The sequence below is a fragment of the Fistularia commersonii genome, chromosome 9, assembly GCF_037954325.1.
Source record: "Fistularia commersonii isolate RoL2024-O1a breed Wild chromosome 9, RoL_Fcom_v1.0, whole genome shotgun sequence".
Taxonomy (NCBI): Eukaryota; Metazoa; Chordata; class Actinopteri; order Syngnathiformes; family Fistulariidae; genus Fistularia; species Fistularia commersonii.
Genome location: NC_141292.1, coordinates 6,911,013 through 6,937,299, shown reverse-complemented (window position 1 = coordinate 6,937,299; position 26,287 = coordinate 6,911,013). Strand labels below are relative to the sequence as shown.

The 26,287-nt window shown below is 39.3% G+C and overlaps 1 protein-coding gene across 9 annotated transcripts in view; it reads left to right on the top strand.

Moving 5' to 3' along the window:
* Positions 1-26,287, top strand: part of garnl3 (GTPase activating Rap/RanGAP domain like 3) — a 71,947-nt gene that overhangs the window by 39,011 nt on the left and 6,649 nt on the right. For 4 of the 9 annotated variants that reach the window (XM_086152207.1, XM_086152206.1, XM_086152211.1 and 1 more), the window contains 25 exons: positions 3,180-3,282; positions 5,295-5,413; positions 6,376-6,440; positions 7,785-7,848; positions 8,010-8,036; positions 8,706-8,781; positions 8,881-8,979; positions 9,448-9,551; positions 11,302-11,410; positions 11,517-11,562; positions 11,665-11,771; positions 11,880-11,995; positions 12,445-12,567; positions 15,493-15,567; positions 16,248-16,362; positions 16,504-16,530; positions 16,665-16,769; positions 17,598-17,714; positions 18,646-18,806; positions 19,682-19,840; positions 20,539-20,605; positions 20,882-20,989; positions 22,296-22,414; positions 22,850-22,985; positions 25,357-25,416. In XM_086152207.1, the coding sequence (XP_086008333.1) occupies positions 3,180-3,282; positions 5,295-5,413; positions 6,376-6,440; positions 7,785-7,848; positions 8,010-8,036; positions 8,706-8,781; positions 8,881-8,979; positions 9,448-9,551; positions 11,302-11,410; positions 11,517-11,562; positions 11,665-11,771; positions 11,880-11,995; positions 12,445-12,567; positions 15,493-15,567; positions 16,248-16,362; positions 16,504-16,530; positions 16,665-16,769; positions 17,598-17,714; positions 18,646-18,806; positions 19,682-19,840; positions 20,539-20,605; positions 20,882-20,989; positions 22,296-22,414; positions 22,850-22,985; positions 25,357-25,416 (2,407 nt within the window). The remainder of the gene's footprint in view (positions 1-3,179; positions 3,283-5,294; positions 5,414-6,375; positions 6,441-7,784; positions 7,849-8,009; positions 8,037-8,705; positions 8,782-8,880; positions 8,980-9,447; positions 9,552-11,301; positions 11,411-11,516; positions 11,563-11,664; positions 11,772-11,879; positions 11,996-12,444; positions 12,568-15,492; positions 15,568-16,247; positions 16,363-16,503; positions 16,531-16,664; positions 16,770-17,597; positions 17,715-18,645; positions 18,807-19,681; positions 19,841-20,538; positions 20,606-20,881; positions 20,990-22,295; positions 22,415-22,849; positions 22,986-25,356; positions 25,417-26,287) is intronic. The other 5 variants (XM_086152210.1, XM_086152208.1, XM_086152209.1 and 2 more) reach the window with 5 other exon arrangements.

Sequence of the window (26,287 nt, the reverse complement as noted above, 5' to 3'; positions counted from 1 at the left end):
GATGTTGAACCTATGGTTTTCAGTATGTTGAGGGGTGCTCATAGACACCTTTCCTTCTCCTTACCTTTTATACAAAGACAGGTTACTGCAAGATGTGTAGTTTTCCTTCATGTTATCTTCATAAGCTCTTCCACGTTGGCTTTTTCTTCTAACCCTTGGCAAAAAGAAATGAAATAAGATATATATTTTTTTTATACCACAGAGTAATATTTATTATGTTTAAAAGGCATCCCATGGTGATTGATGAAATGATCAAGTTGAAATACTCAGCAGTGCAGAGGGAAACTGTTCTATTTATTTCACTTTAACATGGCAAAGGAACCACGTATGTGGTTTGAAAGGCAACACTTGTAAATGTGCTGTTTATACACATCAAATCTTTCTGCTGCTGCCCTCTTCACCAGAGCCCCTGATGTCTTCACCCTCTCTGACAATGAATTGACAACATGTTGTGGTGTTTTGTCAGTTGACAGCCAACTTCCTCTTTTAATGTCCATAAAGTCATGTTGTCTAGATTAGGGGACATCACAATCATCTTCCCGGGCCTGTAGGAGTTTATCCTTCGGACATACTCCTGTCTTGTCAGTGTTCTTAATTAAACTTCCACAAAATATTTAGCTCTATGAATATATTGCTAACTTAAGCTATAACACACAAAAAAATCTAGTTTCTTCTGAATATACACTATATAGCCAAAAGTATTCGCTCACTCATCCAAATAATCGGAATTAGGTTTTTATTTCAATGGCCACAGGTGTATAAAATCAAGTACCTAGGCATGCAGACTGTTTTTACAAACATTAGTAAAAGAATGGGTTGCTCTCAGGAGCTCAGTGAATTCCACAGTGGAACTGTGATAGTATGACATCTGTGCAACAAATCCCGTCGTGAAATTTCCTTGCTCCTTAATATTCCACAGTCCACTGTCAGCTGTATTACAAGAACAGGGAAATGTTTGGGAAGGACAGCAACTCAGCCATGAAGTGGTAGGCCAGGTAAACTGACGGAGAATTTCTGCAGCGTCAATCGCTACAGACCTCCAAACTTCACGTGTCCTCCAGGTTAGCTCAAGAACAGTGCACAGAGAGCTTCATAGAATGGGTTTCCATGGCCGAGCAGCTGCATCTGTCAGGATCTCCTCACGGCAGCCGAGAGGAGACACGGCTGGGATTAATTCGCAATCGGCGCCAGCTGCCGCTAATCAAGATCCCTATAAAGGGCAGCGGCACACTCTGCTTGGCGCTGGAGGATTGTGGATGTCCCAGACCCCTGCCAAGACTGGACCCCTACCCTACCCTACCCTACCCTACCCTACCCTACCCTACCCCATTACGACCGGACCCAGCCGGCCGGTGTAACATCTGACCCTGCCCGAGATCCAGCCTTGACCCAGCCCGAGATCCTGCCTGGGACCCGTCCTGGTGACACACAGTCCTTCCCACCTCCAACCTGCCGTTACCCTGCCTGGGGCCCGTCCTGCCGTCACCCCGCCTGGAACCCGTCCTGGTGAGACCCAGCCCTGTGCAACTCTGTCTTGGGGCCACGGGCTTACCAGCGACACCCTACCTGCTGTTCAATCCAAATAAAGCGCTTTCAATCCAGATTCCTGCTCTGAGGTGTGGTTCCCTGCCCGAGTCCGCCCCCGCGCATCGTGACAGCATCCAAGCCACACATCACCAAGTGCAACGCAAAGCATTGGATGCAGTGGTGTAAAGCATAGTGCCACAGGACTCTAGACCAGTGGAGACGGGTTCTCTGGAGTGATGAATTGCGCTTCTCCATATGGCAATCTGATGGACGAGTCTAGGTTTGGTGGTTGCCAGGAGAACGGCACTTGTCTGACTGCATTGTGCCAAGTGTGAAGTTTGGTCAAGAGGAGATTATGGTGTGGGGTTGTTTTTCAGGAGCTGGCTTGGCTCCTTAGTTCCAGTGAAAGAACTCTGAAAGCTTCAACATAAGACATTTTGGACAATTCCACGCTAACAACTTTGTGGGTACAGTTTGGAGCTGGATCCTTCCTTTTCCAACACGACTACGTACCAGTGCACAAAGCAAGGTCCTTAAAGACCTGGATGACAGTCTGATGTGGATGAACTTGACTGGCCTGCACAGAGTCCTGACCTCAACCCGATAGAACACCTTTGAGATGATTCAGAGTGGAGACTGAGAGCCAGGTCTACTCATCCAACATCAGTTTGTGACCTCAAAAATGTGCTTCTGGAAGAATAGTCAAAAATTCCACTAAATACACTCCTGAACCTTGTGGACAGCCTCCCCAGAAGAGTTGAAGCTGTTATAGCTGCAAAGGGTGGACCGACATCATACTGAACACTATGGATTAGGAATGGGATTTTATTTTACATACGAGTTAAGGCAGGTGAGAAAATACTTTTGGCCATATACTGTAGTGTATGTTGTGAAGCTGAGTATCATGTCCCCAACACACGCACACACTTTCACATGCACATAGATGCACAGACTCGCATACATGCACCTCTAGTTTAAGAGGTAAAAATCCTATTTTGAACAAAACTGTAACAATCCAAGGCAGACTTTTCCAGGACCTAGCAGATTCAAAACAAGGTCGTTAAACCCCATAAACAATTAAGTTAATAAATAAACCCTGTTTTTCTTGCAAAATCATATTTAAACATAATGCTACTAACAATTCAATAGTGCAATAGTGTGTGATTAACTTGTGAATTGTTGAGCTCACTGTTACCCTTTGTGGGTCACTCTCAATAATGATTGTTTGCAGTTTATGGGATAGTTTCCCCTGTATACAGAGTTATACCTGTTAAAATGTTTTCTTTATTCAGCCTCAAGCAAAACATAAACCTTGTCATGGGTTTTTTCATTGTTTTTCAAATTAATGGCAAATTCACATCTTGATCCAGAGCCATTGTGGTGAGGTTTAAAACTCTTAAGTTTTCAAAGTCTGGCAAAGCTCATCAGAAATTCTGTCTTTCAGATAAAAGAAACCCAACACAGCACTTTGGTCAATGTCAGGATAGATCAAGCAGAAACTGCACTTACTATATTTATTTTGATTTTTAATCATGATGGATTGTGTCACAGATTCCATGTGTGTGTGTGTGTGTGTGTGTGTGTGTGTGTGTGTGTGTGTGTGTGTGTGTGTGTGCGCGTGTGTGTGCGCGTGCGCGTGCGCGTGTCATTAGCAGACTTTGGACTATACACCAGGAACTTGGCGGAGAACTGATGTCCATCTTGAGAATCCTGAATACCACACAAGATGGTTTTTTAAATACTTCCTGGGAAAAGGTCAGTACTTCGGTGTAGAACTTCATCTTAAAAGGTTTTGTGATGGTGACGATGATGGCAACCCTCTAAACTGACGCTGAGAGATAGGAATAAAGCATCCTTTGACTTGCACCCCTTGGTCCTCAGGATGTTTCTTATCTCTCGAAGTCAGCCTTTCTCCTCGTAATGCACCGCTCTTCACTCAAGGCCAAAAACTGTGAGCATGCAGCTATATTCCCACTGGGAGTCTCAAATGTACGATGACACAAAGCAACATCCAGGATTGAAACCTGAAAATGCATGTGCAGTATCTCCAAGCGGACAAAAGGATTGCCTCCACCAGATGAGACAATTAAGAATGGACAGCTGGATTATGAAAGAGGGCTTTACCAAGGCTGGCATTCACACAAACAGCCTCTGAGATTATTAAAAATACACAGGAGTAGGTCACTCGGCCCTCACCTCTCCCATTATTGTTACTTACACCCTCCCACGTCAACACAGGATCCCCGTCACAGGCACACTTTTCACTTATTTGGTTGGAAAGGGGTACTTAATTCCTGCATGCAGAAATACAAGAAGAGTTTTGAATATTATCCAGTATGTACTTTTATTTGCCAAATAATGACTTCACAATAGCCACAGAAATGCTCAATAGATGTAGGTTTTATTATACATCAAGTAAATTAAGCAACTTTTGCTAATTAATTCTCTTCAATTTTATAATAGCTTTGTGAAAGTTATATAAAGCAGTTTTAATCACTGTCCACTTTTCCCCTCTGTAACTCACACAGCAAAGAATGACTTTGTCAGAGAGTTGAAGTGAATAACAGACATAGATGAAGATAACTTATTAATTAACATAATAATTTAGATAATTAACAGAGCCTCAAATAGCCAAATACTGAAGAAAAAAAAGCTCACATCCTCTAGGAAGGAACATCTTCAACCATGGCATGGCTTATTTGGAATTTTAAAATAAATCAGCAATGTCTTGGCTCCAGATTTATGGGAGGCAGCGGAGCCATCTGTGTCTCACAGCCTGACTACATCTGAAAACATTGTACAACACAATCCTTTATGATCTGGAGGCCAACATGAGCGTTTCTTATCAAATAAAGCAACCAGTTTAAGCAGAGCAACGACTTCAGGGAAAACACTGGGGAGGGGGGAAGAACACACAAAGGCAAAGACTGTGTTGCAGCCAGGGATCCTGTGTTTAATTGGGTTTGGAGGTCTGTTCAGGATTGCTTCTAATGTTGCCCTGTCAACTAAAGAGGCAGACACATGAACGCGTGACTCAAACATGGTGCTATTTGGAGGTCTTTGTCGCTGTCTAGCGTAGAAAAATTCCAGCTGTGTTTAAATGAAAGGAGATTTAAAAATAATGAACCAGTTGCACACATTTTTGGACACTACCTGCCAGAAAAATGGAGATAGAAAAGAAAGTGCAATATTAATGGGGTCTAGATGTATTGGTTATTTAGGGAAAACAAAAAATACAGGTATGGTTGTATAGGGGAGCTGGGTAAAATGAAATTGATGCTTTTTAGATTTTCTGAGAGCAATTTTGCAACATACATGAAAATTACAATTGATGCTTTGGTATTGGTATATGGATTTGGAAACCATCACAAATGACTGACTGAATATATTGTCAATAATAGACATTTTTGTTTTTTGTTTTTTTCCAGTTTTCCATGAATTTCCTTGCATTTTCCTATGTATTTCTTGATCGCTTTACTTGATGATTTAAAAAATTTCCTATTAACATAACTTCTTAATTTTGTGGAAGACAAAAGGGGATTTTGTAAATAGCCAAACATATACAAATGAATCAAAGAATTTAACCAGACAATGCTCCATGTTTGAAATGAGGCAGTTAAATAATTAACAACCAAATTTAAAAAAATCAGAGAGTGGTAGAATATTCAATATATACTGTTACATTGCCTTGAGCAAAAATGCAGTTAAATACAATTATGCATGACTAAAACATTGGTTCCTGACTTTAACTTCACTGTCTGTCTCAGTCCACCAGAACTATGTGGGTACAGACGCGGAGAAGAATCCCTTCTACCTGTCCGTTGTCCTGTCAGACCAGAACAACCTGCGGGTTCCTCAGTATAGAGCCATCCTTTGGAGAAAAACGGTGAATTCCCTATCTGGTCATTGTTAAAAGGGAAGCAGAGATGTGCACCTGCAAATGTTGACGCCTGTCTGAATTTAAGGAAAAAATGCAAAATAATGGTCTGGGGAGGTATTTGTCGCAGATCCATACTTTGTAAAGAGAAGAATGTAGTAAGGGGAGATGAAGTCACATTGGGGATAGGAGGGAATCTTGTTATGCCATGTTGATAGAGAAGTAGTGATCATCATTGACAACAGAGGAAAAAAACAACAAAAAATGACTGGAAAAGAAATTATCTTAAAAAAAAAAAAAAAAGGTGATTATTTTAACAGGGTCTCTAAGGGACTGGGTGAGATGATTTTACTGTTACTAAGGTTTTTGTAATACTTTGAGAATAGAGTTCTCACAATAAAGATATTTTAGGTGGACTCAGCCAAATGCTGAAACTGAGATTAGACTAATTCATGAAGGCTCTTAACCAGATGTTTTTTTTAAATGTTGCAATGATGAAATCTTAGTGGTTCCGGAGCCAAAAGTTTAATTGTGGTTTTAGGCTAAGATTTAATATTTAAATGTGACCAATAATCAGAACCTTGCCTCCGGTCTCATCCAAAACCTGATTAGTGTGGTCCACCCAGACCGTCTGATAATACTGATCAGTCTCCTTTCTGTGACTCAAATCGGCACAGGATGTTGTTTTTGCTTTGGCTGAAGAAAATAACTTTACCCAAGCTGCTGTTTTTATAATGTTTGTGATTTTTGAATAATTGATTTTTTCTCCTGTTTCCTGTGAATATCTCGTGGGCTTTATTCCATTTGAAGGATGGATGTGGGAAAAAAAACAATATATTATATATGTTGATGAGCGTTCCCTCCAACATAGAATAAAAACACTATGAAATGATGAACTTGCTTTTCAGAAAAATTATGAATCCCATCAGCATGCTATAAGCATGTAAAATGGCGTTTGTTTGTTTACTCAGGGGACTCTGAAGATCAGCCTCCCTTACAGCCCGACAAAAACACTCTCAGTCAAGTCCATCCTAAGGTGAGCGTAGATCGTGTGTGTGCGTGCGTGTGTGTGTGTGTGTGTTACTCATGGGAAAATGTTCCAGTAATAATTCATTTAATTCATTTACTTGTTTTTGAAATCGGACCTTTATTACTGTCTAAATAATTTGTTCTATTTGCATAAGACGGTTCAGAAAAGTGATATATATAATTTAAGTTAATTCTTTGGTTTGTGATTGTCTGGCACGTTTTATAACTGCACTTCAGAGTCTGAAAAGATTGGAAACTTGTGCCCTGACTGAAATCCTGACTGAAATCAAGAAAATCAACCAGAACATTTGAAATGTAATTTTTCCAGGTGTCTCAAAGACAAACTTTCAATCTACTTCTTACTTTGGTCAAATTATTTGCAGATGTAACCAGGCTTTCTAGTGAAATGTCAGTTGACGTGAAATACCATTGCACAAAGCCATTCCTGTAGGATTATCCTATTTTAAATGTGATTAAAATATTGTTAGACAGTAATTTCTATATATGACATTTGTATTTATGAAGTGCGTTTCATTAAAATGAGAAGAGTGACTGGTAACAAAGTTAATAAAACATTAATTTTATTCATATATTATTTATACAAACTGTCATGTCATCACATCATCTTTAAGTATAGCCATAATAACAGCACCAATAATCGGCTCTAAATCTAACATGATAATTAAACTAATTATTATTGCTGTATTAATTTGTAAATAGACACTCAGAACCTCCTACTCATTCGATATCATTACATTATAACCACTAAGTCATATAAGAGAAGCAAAATGTTTAATATATATTTAATCCCATAGGAATTTTAAAAGCTTGAATGAATTGAGAGAATTTTTGCTTGTTATGATGACTTTAACTTTTTAGCTTTCTTATCATCCATCCACATGGTAACCATCTGACCTCCCCAGGAACACAGAAATCAGCAATTAAGCATTTCTTGTTTTGATTTGAACCCCTGGAAGTGTAAACAAATGTAACAAGTCATCTTTAAGAAGCGATCATTCATCACAGAATCCTTGTCTAATAAATGCGTTTACTGTCTTCGCCATGTTTTCTGTGGCATCCCAGCAATGGAGCAGATTCCTTAAGTGAGTGCTAACAGGATATAACATGATGAATGAAACTGTAGAGTGAAGATCATGAATTCCCCAGGCTGGGTGGCGTCACTGCTCAAACTCTGAATGAATACAAATAGTGCGAGCAGGATGAGAAATCCCCCATGTCGGTCCTCACTCGTTTTTCTGTACAACACTCTTGGGCTATCAACCTTCCATCAATCATTTAAATACATGTCTCATGTCGCTCCTCTTTCCTTCCCCTGTTTCCATAATCCCAGTGCAATGAACATGGACAGGTTTGAGAAGGGCCCCAGGGAGATCCTCAACCCGGAGATTCAGAAGGTGAGAATTGCAGCAGAGCACCAGCTCGCTCTTAATGAAATGTAGCACCGGCCCATTTCGTGGAAGGGCTGATCAACTACACTTATATCCTGGGGCTGTGTTTCCTCCACCAGCAGCACTAGAGAGTATGAGTTATAATTGTTGTGTTTCATTTTCCACAGGACCTGCTGGTGTTGGAGGAACAGGAGGTGAGGGCCAATAGTGCTTTTTAATGTGTAGTTTATCTTGAACATTGATGCATTTTTTTAAAGAGATTTTCAAATGTGCTCTCCAGGCTGAAAGCTACGCTGGGGTTTTATTACCATTGGATATTTTATCTTTTTTTGTTTGGCTGGTTTGATTCTTTTCTGGTTTTATTTACCTATATTTATTGAAGCAATATTTAATAATGATGCAACATCTTGCAAGGAAAGTGCCAATTACACAATCTTTTGGCCTTGTGTAATATTATTTTATCAGGCCTTTTTTTAAGTGCTGTTAATGCAAATTATTTCCAAATTTAAGATCAGACCTCAAAAATCAAGATTAGTATAAGATTGTTTTTAATGACTTTAATTACTTGAAAAACGTATGATAAACGCATGTGTGACAGCAATGTCTACAAGCACTGAAATGTATTATGCTACCAAAGTTCAGCTTTTATTGCAGTACTTGTTTCATATTTTCATTTTTGTTGTGTTTTCAAGGAGTATGCAGTCTTTTCATGAATAATATATATATGTGTGTGCGTGTGCGTGTGTGTGTGTATACACATTAAATAATATATGTGTGTATGTACACACATATTCTATAAACACATATGTTCTATAAATATACTGTGTATTGGAGATGTTTCAAACATCTGTTTAATTCTGCAGGGTTCTGTCAATTTTAAATTCGGCGTCCTATATGCCAAAGACGGACAGCTCACAGACGACGAAATGTTCAGCAACGGTTTGTCCCCTCTGTTCTCCGACTTTTTCAGCTCACAGTTTTGAACAAAAACTTGCAGCAATTCAATGGAATCTTATCTGAGTTCTGCATTTGTTTTAGAGATGGGCAGCGAGAGCTTTGACAAGTTTCTCAATCTCCTGGGTGACACCATCACGCTGCAGGGATGGGCAGGTTACCGAGGGGGGCTAGACACCAAGAGTAAGAGAACTTGCAAATCAGTTGATGGCACAAATACCTACTTTATCTGCATTTTAGCTGTGTCACTCTAATTATGTTTTCCTAATGGTTTAGTTTTGCCCTTTTCCTTTTTTTAGTAAACCATTCAACGATGTATCCCAAAAAATCTGCAGAGTAATACAATTAAGCATTAATACTGTTGTTTAAAACACTTTCTTTTAAACATAATTGGAAAATGACTGCTCATGTACTGTAGATCATGAACATACCCTGTCCATGAATATACAAATATGGAAATTTGTACGGATAGTTGAAGATTAGAGAAGCCACATTGAAGCAACTGGACTTTCATGCACTTTTAAAATGATAATGTCCATGACTAAAATCAGTCTTAAAAAAACTGTAAAATACATACATTGTACAAATATGTAAACTGGAAAACAAAGGAATTTTTCTAATTGTCTTGTGCTTTTTGTCTCATATCTTCAGATGACACTACGGGAATCAAATCCATCTACACGGTGTATCAGGGCCACGAGCTCATGTTTCACGTGTCCACCATGCTGCCCTATTCTAAGGAGAACAAACAGCAGGTGTGTTTCTGTATGCTATTCTAATTATGGATGATACAATATTAAGATGGTAAGAATTACATTTGCTGTCTGTTGTTGACAAGTAGCACTGAGCACTAAAGCACTAATGTACTAAAGAAGGGCTGGGCTATACATCAGTATTTATTTGAGATCTAAATCACAATCACATACTATGTGTTTTGAAGAAATGCCTTATTGTTTTGGAGAATGGCATTTGGAAGTTTTGGAAGTTATGTTTCCCGCATTCATCTAAAAAGATAGAGATGAGACCCCATTTTAGCCGTAAACCGACAGGAGGCTGAACCAACAGAAGACAACATGGAAAGAGTGCGGTCACTTTAAGAAGAAAAAAAGAGAATAATGGCAGTTATTGCTTTACTGTAGAGCTCCATGCTGTATTGTCAATATTAGTGAGTGTGATTTTAAAAGAGCTGCTGTTTAGCAGAGCTGACATATAATTGGATTTTCTTTTAAGAAAATCTGTTGCAGTCTTGTAGTCAATAATGAGGAACACTCACCAGTCTGTGGCTGGTGGCCTGTCTCTCATCTCTTTTCCTCCCCAAGGACAACACTGCCGTCAGAGGACAACATATAGAAGTAAAAAATAAACCAACAATGACAAATCAAATGAAAAGGGTAACATATTTATGTGTATCAGGGGTAACTTATTCCTTTTCCAAACTCATGTTTGTGGACGCTTGTGGCAGAAATATGTGTCAGCCGGCTTGACGAGTGGTAGTAATAGCTTTATATGTCATAGGCCAAAATACTGTTGCGTGTCAATTGCTCCTGAGCACCTATGAAGTTCTAGGAAGGGGACTAACTGCCTCCAAATCTCCGACCGGGAAGATCTCAATGCAAGGAAGTTAGATGCTACCCACCTTTGTGGCGTCCTTTTTAAAAACTGATTATAAGCTAATTGTAATGTGACAGATATGGCTTCTTTGGTTTTCTTTTGGTAGTTTGGTGAGGTGGCTTTTGAGCTGGAGGAGGAAAGATGTATCAGCTGTTAAAGTTGGAGCTGGTTGGGATCTGGCCAATGGAAACTGGTTCACTTTGTTTTGTGACTTATTTATCTGGTTGGATTAAATACCTTATACTTGACATCAAGTTATTTGTCCATCATTTGGCTCAGCCGCAGGTAGAATACCAACCCATCGCCCACGACCTACAGCAGTGCATACAAAAATATTTTAACAATATTTCTGTATGCAGATCACAGTAGTCATGGGAAAAGCTCGTCACAGGCTGCAGTGATGTTACCAGTGTAAAATAATCAGTATATGGTGTTGGATATTTGTTAAACGGTAATTATTCAAATCCAGACTCGTAAGTCTGCAATCTATAGAGAGCAACATCTTAGACTGTCAGGTATCTTGAGAATACTTCTTAACGTATTTACTGTATATCTATTAAATCATTCTCCCCAAAAGCCCCAGCAGACTTGCTTAGTCATCCCCATATACAAACTCTATAGCTCTCCACTGAGATGCTTCCATTAATATATTCTGATACAAGAATTTATACGGCCTGAATAGTTGAAAAGACAAAGTCAGATCAACAGTCATAACATCTCACTCTCACCCAATAAAATTCAGAAAAATGTGCCTACATTTTTTAAAAATTATTTTGATGCTTCCCGTTTTTTTCCTGTACCCGAAAACAAATGTACTTCTTGCTATCCGGCAGTCAATGAGTTGTTGAGTTTCTCTTCTCTTTATCTGTTTCTCCGATCTATTCTTTTTGGCAGGTGGAGAGAAAGAGGCATATTGGCAACGACATTGTTACGATAGTATTCCAGGAAGGCGATGATGCATCGTCTTCCTTCAAGCCTTCCATGATCAGATCGCACTTCACCCGTATCCTTCAGAAGGACTGCAACAACTTGATCCAATAAATATTTAAAAACAGTTCAGTTGATTGTTTCTCTTTCTTAAGGGGGCTTTCCTTTACTTTTATTATCAGATATTTTTGCATTAGTTAGATATAATAGCCAGAATGACAGTTACAGGTGAGTGGACTAATGCTGACCAGTCATTTGATATTTGCTGTGTTCTAATGCTTTAGTTCTACGTGTGATAAAAAATGTGGTCTGTTTCTTCTTTTTTTATAGGTTGAAGATATTCTCAGAGGAGAGTGTTCCCCTGTTCGGGCCCCCTCTCCCATCTCCACCTGTATTTACTGATCACCAAGAATTCAGGGACTTTTTATTAGTCAAATGTGAGTGGGGGGTTTTTTTGTTGTTTTTTTTTTGTTTTGTTCACAATGTTTCCAGTGTATGTTTTCTTTCTCTCTCAGCATTATCTTAAAGTTCTTAATCTACTGCAGTAATCAATGGAGAGAAAGCCACACTGGAGACACCAACGTTTGCCCAGAAGCGCCAGCGGACCCTTGATATGTTGATCCGCTCGCTCTACCAAGACCTCATGCCTGACCTGCACAAGGTAAAAGCGCATCTCTCTTCGCCAGTGTAATCTCAAGATCTGTTGTCCTTCACTTTGGGATGAACTTACTTTCGGGGGCATCCAATTTGTACCTTTTCTCTCCTTGTAACTTTCAGCAACTGTAGAACCTGCTGACTTTGTTCTGCTGTATTTCACTGCAGCTCTCTGTCTGCCTCTGCATACTGCACCACGCTGCCTGGATACTGCTGCAATGCTGACTTTCTCAGCAGGGCTCTCTCTCCTCACTTCACTTTTGTTCTTACTTTTCCCTCCCTCCACTGTTGCAGCTAACCTGACTTCCAACCTAACTAGAGGTGCTGTTGTTTTCACCCCCTGTAGCCAGGGTCAACATCTCTAAGACCCCTTTCTACTTTCTTTTTTTCCTCTCTCTGCGTGTGTGTGTGTGTGTGCGTGCGTGTGCGTGCATGCCATATGTCGGGCTGGTGCAGGTTCCTTTTTCTCCTCAGAACATGTTAAACCGGCGGTCCTTCAGTGACGTATTGCCCGAGTCTCCGAAATCAGCACGCAAAAAGGAGGAGGCGCGACAGGCCGAATTTGTCAGGATAGGCCAGGTAACAAGATTGACCGACACACAAAGCCTATGAATACAAAACTCCAGCGCTGTGCAGTAGGCAAATTGAAATTGTAAAGTATACAGTAATTTGTGAACAAAATCAGATTTCAAGTATTGATATTACTAAGTGTTACAGCGGGACTTTATGAGACACACTAAAGAGTTGGAAAATGCCTCCATTTGTCATGACCCCAGTAGTAAGTATAGCTGATGTCCTTCTTTTTCAAATTCTTCTTTTATGTCCTGCTTATAGACCTCACACAGCAGGAATTTGTGTTTTAATTTGTTTTCTGCAATAAAACTGACTTTCTTCCACACCCTCTATAGACAGAGGCTGTGCACCCAGTACGTTTATTCATGTCTTATGCACCTAAATCTACCTAAGTCTAAAGATCCTAAATCTACCTTTGCTCCGTTTACTTACACAGCCTTAAGAACATTAACAAATCATAGTGTACACACATGAATAGAAATTTAGTCACACAGCTCCACATATGCAATTAAAAATATATTTTTTCTGCAATGATAGTCAATAGATGTCCAAGTTCTGATGTTAACTATAGATTTAACTTATTATTTCTGATGGTTACAGAGTCAAGGAACCTCATGCTCAAATTGAAAGCTATTATACACATGTAACAGATGTGCAGTTACTGTGCATGGAGGGCATGACCCTGGATTTAATTGTTTTCACTTAAGAATGGATTTAAAATTAAGGGCTTAATTCACAGCGGGACACCTAAGATAGATTTTCTGTTTGTACCGGGAGGCAGTTGTTGTTTCTAAGCCATTCGTACACTTAGGTGTGGGCCAGCCTACTTTTCAGTTGTGGTGATGATTTGACTCAGCAAAGAACCAAATCATGAAAGAAGACAGATGCTCATATGACAGCGTCTCATTCAGAGATGAGCACCATCTTTATACCATGACTAAGCAAGATGTTATATTATCATAGACATGAAGTAAACACCTGTTTCCAAAATGTTCATGACAGAATAGGAACAGATCTCTCAACTCCGTAGTTATTACCCGGCTGATGTAATTGTCATTACATCACAATAATTGAGTGACAGAACACTAACAATCAAGGAAGGTAAATGTCTGGAGCTCCAGGGAGGGAAAAACCTTGATCAAGAAAGGCAGGTAATGCAGGGAAAAGGCTGGTGTTGCTTAAGATATCTGGTGTGTAGTAATTAATTCCCTCAATTTAATATGAGCCTAATGGATATGTTTTGTTAAGGCAAGCAACTGGCCTGCTCAGAAGTTTATGAATGTTTATCAGTTCGAGTACATAGTTCAATCTCCGCTGTTATCTTTCTTTCTTCCCTGTCATTTTTTTGTGTTCTTGAACTTGTTTCTTTTATCTCCATCAATCTTTGCACGTGAACAAAGCAGAGGCATCGACATATTGTGCTGTAAAGCAAGAAAAACAAAGGAAGGTGGGCATGTTGAGTCATTGATTATCTGTTTCTCCATAGATAAGGCATTTTTCCTTATCTAAACACTCTGTGTATTAACGTTGCCTTGTGCAAATCATAGACACTGATTCCATGGTCTCATGGATGCTTGAAAGGAATTAATATGTATTTTTATGGAAATGTTGTCACAGATGGCAAAAAAAAAAATACTCCACTGCAAACCTTTTGTTATTTCGTTTACACCACTGCAAGCTGGTAATGATTTTATTATTTCCAGATTGCAGATTTATGCAGATATGTAAATGATTCTAGCTGATTGTCCCTCTGGGATCGGAAATTGTTAAGCTGAGGAAAACTTTTTTCTGTTTATTTTTGCTGGATATCATCTTGAGCCCAATTCTTTTGAAGAATTGCATCCTTTTTTTTGCTAAGCCTTTTTTTCACCACAAACAACTTTGACACTCCCCTCTCTTCCAGCTCTGTCAGCTGACATTCACAATTTTAATTTGCAGAAGTAGCATGGAAATCAGTGCACCAGGAGAAATAGATATTCTGTGTTGAAGACAAGGTGCATAGTTTAACAGCATCAAAACACTGCTGTCCTTGTCGTTGCTTTCTATTCATAATTCAGTTGGCACATATTATGCAATCCACACAGCTTTCTAGATGAAAACTAGCTATTTTGCAGACATTGATGGAAAATATGCACTTTTTCAAGAAGTTGGTTGCCAAAGATCTTAGCAGAGATGTCCTAAAACTGTCACTAGGGTTTTTTTTCACAGCCCTGTTCCTTTTGGAGACTGAGTCTAAGGCTGAAATTGAAAATGTTTAAACCTTTTTTGACTGACAAATTGAGAGTAGGATTTTACTTATTCCAAACTAACCCATTACTCCTATCTACTGACCGACATTGGTGCATCTATGTCAAGGGGTCTGCCAATATTGAGGATTTTATTTTAATCAACAGTAGCGCACATGCACTACCCATCTAGGAAATATATTGGACTAAGCCGTTAAATGTTGTTTAGGAATGTGATCCAGTCAGTAATATCGTACGAGTGTTTTCATTGTGTGATGTAGTATATTTAAAGCCACTTTGATGAATACAAATTGATACTTTCTTTGTAGAACATGACCGAAAAAAATGCCATCAGCGACACTTTTTCTTCACATGCCATATGTAGAATTTAGTTCCACTACAAGTGTGACTTGATCTGGAGTTATACTTGGTAGTGAAGTGGGATTGTAATTGGGCCACTCCATGTCATGGTAATGAACCAGAGAGCTGGGTTCTCTACTACGCTGCACATTTCATTTTCCATTGATTTCAAAATGATGTAATACTTTCATCCACACAATGTATAGCTTTATCTTATGATATAGAGTATCTTTGAGGTAAGGTCGCTGTATAACAGCGATTAAAATTACAATAAAAATGAGGCATGCTGGACCCCAGCAAATGGTGATTAATATGTAATAATGTTTGTTACTTTGTGCTTTCTTAGGCTCTGAAGCTGAAGACCATTGTAAGAGGAGATGCCCCCACAAGCCTTGTTACCACCGGCCTGTGCAGAAAGGAGGTGAGGTTGTCTTTGAGAGAGGGAATAACAGGCTTTCAACATAACCACAAGCATGCCATGCTTGTTATAATGTTCAAAAGTATTAGAGCATTTTTGTAAAAGCCTAGATTTTTATATTATCATTAACATTTGTATCCATGTAATATTTTAAGTCTTTCATTATTCTTTCTTAAACTTCTGATATATGGGAAATTTCATATGACATTTACTTATATATACACTGTGTGTGTATATATATATAGAGAGAGATACACACACACATACAAACCTCTAGGAACTAACACAACAAATTTAATCACAAAATGAAAAGAGTTAATGACTTATTTTCCATTATTTCCACAGTTGTATTTTCAGAGTTATTGTGATCTACCTGCTTAGATTTTACCTATTTCTAAAATTGTGTTGCTGGAAAGATAGGACAAAAAAAGAAAATTCAGTTCCACAGAGAAGTATTATAGCTTATTTTTTCAAATCTACTATCTTATCTTTTAGATATTTCTGAGAGTTTTGTTTTTCTACCAAATTAAGAGCCCAGTCAGTAGTAAGTATGTATTGAAGATTGTGCTTTTTGATATTTAGAACAATCTTCCTTTTGTTTGTATCGCTGTTGTATCCTAAGAAAGAAAACTGATAATTCATTTTTTTCTTTCTTTCCCTCATTATCTGCACGATCACTGCAGCCCTGGGAGTCCCAGTCATACTGCAGCACATTCCCCCACGAGATTGTGTGCGCTGACTCCTGGGGTCAATCTCTGCTGGTTGCCACCGACACAGCGGGGGTCATGCTGCTGGATGGTGAGGTCATCCCAATCAATGTTTCCCTGTGTCCTCTAAAATAAAGCCACCCATCCATATCTGTTCAATACTGCACTCAGCAGAATGTCAAGGTCGACAGCTAACGTGATGATGACGATAATGATGTTGTCCATATTACAGGCCCTGATCCAGCTTTGTCCAACACTGGTGAGCACCATGGGATCGATCCTTTTCTGGCTTTTTTTTTTTTTTTTTATCTGTTGTTTTTTTTTTACTCACATTTTGTCTATTTGTCAGACTTGGCATTTTCTGTAAGTGTTCTGCAATGTCATCTGTTTCAGAGACGCAGGCTTTGGCCCCAGTACAGGTGTTTGACAAAACCATGGTGGTGAAGCAGATGCACATTCTCGAGCCTCAGGACCTGCTTATCACCAGGGCCGACAAAGGTAATGTAAGCCTTAATGAGAAGGAAGAAGCTGCTTAACAACCCCCACAATACAGGTCCCGTTTTCTGACACCATCCTTTGTCATCCCATCATCATTTGCACAAGACCAGTCTTTAAAGTCCAGCCAAGTCGTCATTATTCTCCATTATATCATCTACGCCATCTCTCTCTCTCTGTGGATGAGTACATATTTACCCTCTCTACCAGCACTGGTCCAGTGCGCTCATTGATCTCTAGCTGTGGTGTAAGGAATCTGACCTATCGCGAACCAATCCCTGATCTTGGCTTTGTGTGTGTGTGTGTGTGTGTGTGTGTGTGTGTGTGTGTGTGTGTGTGTGTGTGTGTGTGTGTGTGTGTGTGTGTGTGTGTGTGTGTGTGTGTGTGTGTGTGTGTGTGTGTGTGTGTGTGTGTGTGTGTCCACCCTGAGGGATCAGACTGACTGTAAAATTAAACTGGGACTATAAAGGACTGACATATATAAAGAAAAACAACATATAAATGGTACATGCTTGAATAAACCGAACACATTGTATATACAAGTTTATGTCTGCTACCAAACATACATGCATGCAGTTACACTCCAGAAGATGAGCTTCCCTTAATATAGACAAAAGGTGTTAACTCTGTTTTGATGGTGATGGTGGTGCAACTGTTTGTCGCTGCTGTGTGTGGCCTTTGATGATGCTTCTGAGAGAGCAAAGCCTTAAGAAGCCTTCGAGTAAATCCTCCCGCAGCACAACACCGTTGTCTGGCTGTGGGAGGATGCTAAAAAAAAAGCAAATTAAGAGTAACCATGCTTAACAGAAGCGCCTCTTGTTTTGTTTCCAGGGAAAGACGCGCGGCTCTATGTGTTCAGACTCAGCATGCTCAAGAAAGGCCTGGAGGAAAGGCAGCTTGTCAGGAGCAAGTGCGACAGCAGGGAGAATAAACTGGAGAAAACTAAAGGTACTCCAAAAACAATATGCGCCCTCTCCAAACCACACCACAATAATGTATTCAAAATATACTTGTTTGATTCAAGCCGATTTAAATTCAGATCAATTTGTTCCTTGAAATAGGAAGTTATTTTTAATTATCCTATGACATCAGAACACAGTAACACAAACTTCTCTTTGTTCAGCTCATACTTTTAGGAATCATTTTTGGCTTCTGAATCTGGGGATTAAAAGTCATAGATGGGAGTCAGAAGTTGCAGAAAACAGATTATTTTGCTTTGATTTTCACAAAAAAAGGGAAATTTGAAAGCATTTGGAGCAGCCTATTAGTGCACAGCAACACTTCGGTGCTATGCTGCAGTTAATATAGGGTACTGCAGGATTCTGGCATTAAACTAATGAAAACGGATGAAAACACAATTTTTTGTGTTGCATTCCTGGCATCAAATTCCATAGGTAAGTTGAGATCAATACATATTTCTACTGCATAAAACAGGCCACTCACTATGCTGAAATTCATTCTTTTCATATCACCTCTACACAGTCATTCATTCTTTCACCAGCTTACAGCCTGGGCCAGTCTACCAGTCGATCACAGGGTCATATTGTAAAATATAAAATCTTTGTCTTATGGTTAACAATCAAATGTTCTTAGAAAATTAAAAATGAAGGTAATTTTTTGATGCAACATGTAAAATATATTGCCAGTGTAACAAGCGGTAACTAATTGTAACAAGTTTTGTAATTCACTGTTAATCATACTTGAGAGGATCAGGATTGATCGTGTCTTTTCGGAAGTTGAACGTATTTGACAGGCTGCTGGTTTCCTGCCAGCTGCCCTACATCGATCTGTGGGACAGTGCCAGAGAAAATCACCTACAGCACAGCACATTTTGAATGAACTCTATCTCTGCCCCCGCCCCATCCACTCCTCGTTCTAGGCTGTCACTTATACTCTATCAACACCCACCACAGCTCAGAGCTGAGGATAGTAGCAGCCATCAGGAACAAACTCCTCCTCATCACCAGGAAGCGTTTTGAAGGCTTCAGTGCCTTTGCCACAGGAGCAGATTCACCGGTGGAGGAGTTTCAGTACATACGGGTACAACACACTAATGAATGAACAGCTACTGAAATTAATCTCTGGTTGAATTAATGATTGCTGAGTGAGATACATTAGATGAGTTGGATTTGCCTTTCACTTTAAACTGACACATGGAACCTGCTCCCTATGTTCTTTACTAAGTTAAGTAAAGACTGCTACTCAAATAACAAAAAAGTATGACCACTATTTATTTCAAATTCAACAATGACTGGATGAAGCAAAACTAATATCTGACTGGTCAAGTCAGTTAGTAAGTGAATCATTTTGAGGGTTTTTTCATGTTATTTCTGTGTGTAATTGCACTGCAATGGTCCCTTAACATTAAACTGCAGACAGGTGATGTTAAAACTACTACCCTTTAAGGGATGGAATGTGAGGGAAGCAAATTACTACAAAATATATCATTTGGGCATTTAGATATGCACATATGTTTTTTTTTTTTTTAAAGAATAAGTGATAAAAGCATAGGCAGTATGACGCCGTGTTACTGGTAAAATGTTTGCAGACTAAATACAACCCTTTGTAGCGATGGTTTTCCCAGACGGCAGAATGATGCAGTCTGCCAAGCCAAAAGAAAAAAAATATATTGGTGTTTTGTTGAAGAATACCTCAAATTGCTAACTTAGCCCCCCAAAGTCTCCAAATTTTTATCTGACAGAGCATCTTTGCTGTCAAATGTGCAATTCATGGAGGCACAACTTAGAATACTAAATGCAACTTCTGGCCATGTCTTCACATCTTAAACAACTTAGAGCGCTGTCTGTAGATTCTGTGCCTTACTAGGTTGGAGCCAAAGGATCACAAGTTTTAACAGTTCAATACTTCATTATAATATAACATTATAACCAAACGTGTCGCTGTCTTCCCTTCAGGAGATCTGTCTATGCGACCCGCCGGTGGTGATGGCACTGGTAGATGGACCAACAGGGGAAAATGACAATATGATTTGTGTAGCCTACAAACATCAGTTTGACTTGATCAATGAGAGCACTGGAGATGCCTACCGCCTACATCATGTAGACGCCAACAGGGTGAGGCTCATGCATGTATGCCCTTGTGTCCTTTTTCTTTAGATTTTCATTTTTCCATTTGTCTTTTGTGGTATATTTGTTGAAAAAGGAGTGGACTAAAGACTTCCAGTTTGCAGCCCAGTAGCCCAGTTTGTCACTTTGTGTCAAGATTTGCAGGCTGGTCCGCTGAATCAAAATGTCACTCACAGCTGCCAGCTTGGGAAGTGAAATAAATCAGAAATCTTGAGGATGAATAGCTTTTCTAATGAAGCATGAAACATATGTAAAGCTGATGTATGAAAATACCGTCTTCGAATATGTTAAAAAGTCTTTCTTTTATATTGAGCCCAGGCTTTGGAAAACCCTTCAGAATATAGGACCACTCAAAGAGGTAGTTCATTCCAAAAAAGAATTTCAAAACACTTTTTTCTTCACACTTGAAGAAATTAAGATCCATTTTTCCAAAGCTTTCTCAGACTGATTCCCAGGATGTGAAGATAAATCAACTGCAGATGTTTCCCTCTTCTCCAGTACAATGTGCCTGACTTTTAACCTGCTGTATTTTGTTCTTGTCCAGTATCTGCATTTGTCATGTGTTTAATATCATCAAACTGATTTGCATAGAAATTGTCCACCCATAGGATTACAAAAATATCCTCAGCTAACACAGCATTATATTGAACAATTTCCCAGAGTAGGACTCCTCTCTTTGCTTGCAGGTAAATTTTGTAGCAGCCATAGATGTGTATGAAGACGGGGAGGCGGGTCTGCTGCTTTGTTACAACTGTAAGTCTTCGAATGCCTCAAATTTGATTGGATTAGAGCCTCGGTCTCTTAACAGTCACGTTTGGGCTTTTGTGGATAAAGAAAACAGACTTTAACGGAGTATAAAAAGCTACTGATGGATGTTGAAAATGCAGCTATCTGTCTCACGTGTGCCTGTTTTTTTTCTGTTGCTAGACAGTGCGATCTCCAAGTAAATGGAATTACAATGGAGTTCTTTCTTGTGAACAGGCAAAGTACATTTTATTCAGTCATTAATTCTATTTCTGTCTCTTGTAGATGTTTGTTACTATAAGAAAGTTTGTCCTTTTAATGGGTCCACACCGATGATCCAGTCCAACACATCTGATTTCCACTTCAGCTGGAACCAGATGCCAAACGCTATTGGTAGGTTACCACGGCAACTGTTCAGGCCCCACCCTGCCCCAAGCTGCTGCCCTCACCATAGCTTGCTGTCTCCATGGAAACGTGTAGCCCTGTTGAGTCTTTAATGCAAACAGTTGATACTAAAACAGTATAATGACTCAGGTCGTAACATCGGGGGATATAAAAATACTGAAACAACACATGAAGAGTGATAAAATAAACATAGTACAATAAACAGAAAACCAGTCTGAAAAGGTACACTTGCATATCCCAGTCAACCAATTACTATTTGTAATATAAAATATATTGCTCCCAAAGCAATGTAGACAGCAATCTCAGTTCTCTTTGAAAGAGCCACGGTTCATGACTTTGTGTGTTCTGGTTCAGAATCATCCCTCTGAGTGACCCAACATCCAGCTTTCCAGGAAAAAAAGAAGCTCTGATAAACCAGTATGCTACTTGTCCAAACCAAAACAACCGCTAACTCATTGCACATTGTTCTGTTAGTACTGTCAAAACAGTTGGCGAAATGAGTACATTTATATTCAAGAGAAATGTCATTTCTGTTTTCATCTCCTAAAGTGGATAAAACTCTTATGTAGATTTTTATCTATTTTTAACTTTTCTATCCATGAAAAGTATAGCTCAATATAGAAAAAAAGTTTCTGAGCAAGAGAGGGGTTCTGTAACTTGTCAATTCAAATTCAAAAATTATTTGCAACTAAAACCAGACTATTGTTTTATGTTTGTGTATATGCATACATATATGTGTGTGTGTGTGTGTGTGTGTGTGTGTGTGTGTGTGTGTGTGTGTGTGTGTGTATATATATATATTTATTTTATTATTTTTTTTCTTAACTTGCTATATACATGGTTGTAACTCTTGTTTTCGTCTTAAATATTGTCTCAAGATCACTATAAAGCTATTTTATTGCAAAAATCTGCAACAAAATATTGTTACTTTGCCTTGTACAGTATATCTATCATCCTGGCCTTACGAATCTTCTCTTGCCCTTTACTTACAGCGGTCAATGTCGGCATGAAATTTGTCTTTTATTCAGCAGTAACTTGCATCTGATCTTGTTAAAAATTTTAAAATGGAGAAGCATAATTGAAAGTCCCTCAGAGGAGGGCTCAGACACCAGGGGTCTCCTTTCTGCATTTAGATAGATTAAGATAGCATAAAAAAATCATGTTTGACGAGATCCTCCTCCATACAGGGCTGAGCTTGTCAGCCGACAAAACGATCAAAAATCTTGATTCTGTCATGTTGTTCTCCTGTGTAATCCCTCCCATCGATTCTTTGCTTTCATGCTTTGTTTTGCAGTTTGTGCATTTCCTTATATCCTGGCCTTCACAACGGACTCCATTGAGATTCGGCTGGTTGTCAACGGCAATCTTGTGTACACAGCCGTAGTCCCAGAGCTGCAGTTAGCCTCTTCAAGGGTCAGTATGCTCATCTTCCATGTACTGTCTGTTAAAGTTTGATTCGTTTTAACATATATATACGTGTGTGTGTGTGTGTGTTTCGTTAGTGCTATGGCAGTAGTCAAGCCTGTGTTAATAGGGCCCACTCGGTTGTAGAGGTAGCTCCCTCAGCTCTCTTACTTAAGTCAATCTTAATTACCCCAGTGAGAAATACGACTGGCAATTTGCATAACTACAAAGCGATAATACACTCATAATTCATACACATAGATAATTACAATAGACCACCATGCACCTTGAATTATACTTATCCATTCTTCTATCCGTCTCTGTTATTATACATTTATTCTTTGGTTCACCTGCTTTGATCTTAATGTATTTTCCGTCCCCACATCTTTACTTGTCCTCAGTCTGCATCCTAAGTTTTTATCTTTTTTGTTTTGCCACTTACAGTCAGACATCTATTTTGTTTCATTGGCTCCGGTGAGCTCAGCGTCTAACTGCAGCTCGAGAGACACCAGTTCCCAGAGTTCCCCGCAAACACCCACTGGCTACGAAATGCCCGTGTTCCCCTCTCCGCTCGGTGACGGTAAGCCCCACACTGCAAAATACCAGAGGATGTTGACATTACTACCTTGATATTAATGGTTCTTAAAATGTCAGTGTTGCCCAAAGACCTGTGTGACTTTGGGTGCTGCTGTGTTAGCACAAAGCTCCGAGGCCATTTATTGCATCTTGTTTCAGCGTGGAGGTGCGTTGAACCTTTGACAAAGGTCAAAGGTAGTGCCCCATGTTTAATGATGTATATGCTGTATATTTTATTGGGAAAACTCCCTCTCAAGTCCCTCCCTTCATTTCATTCTCTCTTTTGCTGTTGACCGACCATCTTTCATCAAATGCATTCAACGGAGTGCAGTGTATTGCTGGAGGCCGCTCATAATCTAGGTCTCCTTCTCTTAGCGTCTTTTGTTTCTCATTGACAAATTAATGGCTTTAAAATTCTTCTCTACTAATTCTACTGGCATTAGAATTATAAGTAGATTTGTCAGGCATTTTAGACACCTAATAATTTAATTTGCAGTCACTGTGTGTTTTGACATTACTCACTTCATTTGTTGTATAATTTCAAATGTGTGAGATGAATTTCCAAGTAAAAAAAAATATTGGAATGAATCCTTTGTTTGATTTCTATCATGTTACACAAATATGTGATAAATTGCTGTTCAGCTAAATGGAGGTTATGCTGTAACTTAGGAAGACTTTTAGTTTTAGGTCATTGAATATTTTACATGACAGAATAATGTTCTTTGCTACTGTATATATTTTTCATTTTCTCCTCGTATTTGTAATCAATGTTGTCTCTATCTAATGAACAAAGCAAAACAGCAAATAAATACATTAAATACATTGTTATATAGCACTGCATATCAGCATGATATCAGTGAATATCAGTAAATTTCAGGTACTCCCACCCAATTTTATTTGGTTCGGTTATCAATGATCCTATGAAAATGTTTTGCTCTGCACAATTTGTTCTAAAATTATTTATATTTAACTTTTCATCTCTAAATACCATGAAATATATGAAACAATGTTGATGAATTAATGCTAAACAGTAGTTTGGACTTAACATTTACCCTAAACCTGTTGCTTTTTTTAACCAAAATTACAACAACATTTTTTGTTATTTTGTTGGTTGTAGCCAAGGCGAGTACATTTGTGTACCTTCTGCTTGTTTTGAAAGAAGGAATACACATGGCTGAGAGGCAAGAATAATTTAAGCATTGTGGTTTATAAAATAAGTAGAAGCAGAGACTTGTGATGATTACTGCAGAGCACATCATATCTCAAAACAATCAACGGCATTACTAGACATCTGTGCATTAATGAAATGACATTCACAACAAAACAAAGGCAGCCAAATATTAAAAGTGATGAACTTTGTCGTGCACATTCCAGTTTCCTTCGTCGGGAAACTATTTTGTCGCAAATGTTTAATCTTCAAGCCAAATGGGCTCCGGTTATATCAGTGCTATTGTGCCAGTTGTCATGTTTTTTGTGCTGAACCGAACCCTAAAATAGTTATCAACATTTTCACAACATATTTTAAACCGAAACTACAGTTATTGCTTCAATAGCAGGAATTAATTCTAAAACATTCATGTCAACCGTTTTGTTTTGTTTTTTTGTTAAATGCAGTGCTTTTCGTTAAAGAGCCAAAAGAGCAAAATCATTTTTGATGATTCTTTGAGTAGTTATGAAACACAAATGAGAAAAAAGAAAAAAAGAACTGACTAATGACTCAGATACCTCCCACTGCAATTCAAGGGACAATAAGTGTCCTCAGGGGCACCAAGTTATTTCAGGAATGATATTGAGGATCAATATGCAGTCTTTCCTTCCATCCTCCAGCCCACTTTGACTCTCCTTCATATTTCTTTGTATAGTCAACCATTCAATGTTCCATCTTCAGATGACTAACCTCTCCCGGATTGATACAACTGTCTTAACTTTGGCATATTCGTGATGCATGGTTGTTAATGACGTACAGTTATGACATTCTGTGGGGGACAGCAGACTGATGGATGATTGCAATGCCAACCCCTCTGTATAATCTGACTTTTTTTATGAGGTAACGTCATCCTCACCATGCATCCATGTAATTTTGATGTCTTCAGTGAAGGACAAGGCATGAGAAAAATACATATCACTTACTGCACCACCCAGACGGTCTTTTTGACTCTATTATTTACAAGTCCCATGAAGGTAACCAGGAAGGATGGCTTGGCTGTTGCTGCGGCAATTAGCTGATGACAGGCTCCATGAATTTAGGCTGGTTCATCTTGTCATTGAATTTTCCCGTAAAGCCTAAAACCACCCTCTGTGTCCCCTGAATGTATATATGTACTGTGTGTGTGTGTGTTCAGTTTGTATAACCCTCTTCTTCGTCCCTGGTTCAGATTCTATACGGATCCCCTATGGTACCAAGCTTTCCCTGTACATGTCTAAGGATGCCGAAGGTACTGCAGGATTCTCCCACAACTTGCCTTCAGTTCATGAATTCGCTCATAATGTTACCCCACTAATGTGCACGTGCTCCCAGAGTGTATCACCCTGTCTGCTCCAAGGCGGCATGTTGACTTGAACGTTGGTAGAATGTTAAGTGAACATTATGTCTTCCCCATCCCCCTTCTGCCTTAACTAATTAAAACATGAGAGAATGAGAGTGGGGGAGGAAGGTGATATGCGGAGTAAAGAGTGAGGCAGGGGAGATAACGTCGATGAAGACGGCAGGTCTAGAAATTACAAGAGATGTACGGAAGGTATGCATGAGTGCAAAAAGGAAAGGAGGGGTTGTGTACAAGCAGGAGGTCGGGAGGAAAAGGAAGGGGGGAGAAAGGGAAAGAGGGAAGGAGAAGACACGTCTGCCGCAGCATGATTTACAGATTGCACTGTCGCCATGGAGACTTTTGTCAGCCCTCTCTTCGATCCAAAGTGGTAGTCCAAACAGCCACAATCTAAGGGTGAGGCGGGGGGGAGGGGGTGCTGACAAAAATCCCATCCTCTAACTGCCTGTGTGCCTGCTGTATCTGCTCCTCGGGGAGGGTTTCATGTGATGTAATCGCATCAGTAATGTGAACAAGATGCTGTTACTGATGGGGCTGCACTGGCTGTAATGCAAAACACCTGCAGTAATTCAGGTCTCTGCTCCAGAGACTTCAATTAGAGCTACAATTTACCCCTGATATTTATATTTTCATGCACCAGTGTGATGGATTGTGACACTTCCCCTGGTTCAGAGATGCATGGTTATTTCGTTCAAATAACTGCATGCTTTTTTTCAGTTTTGGTTTACTCCTCTGTTTTGGCTGCGCAGGTAAAGGACAGAGG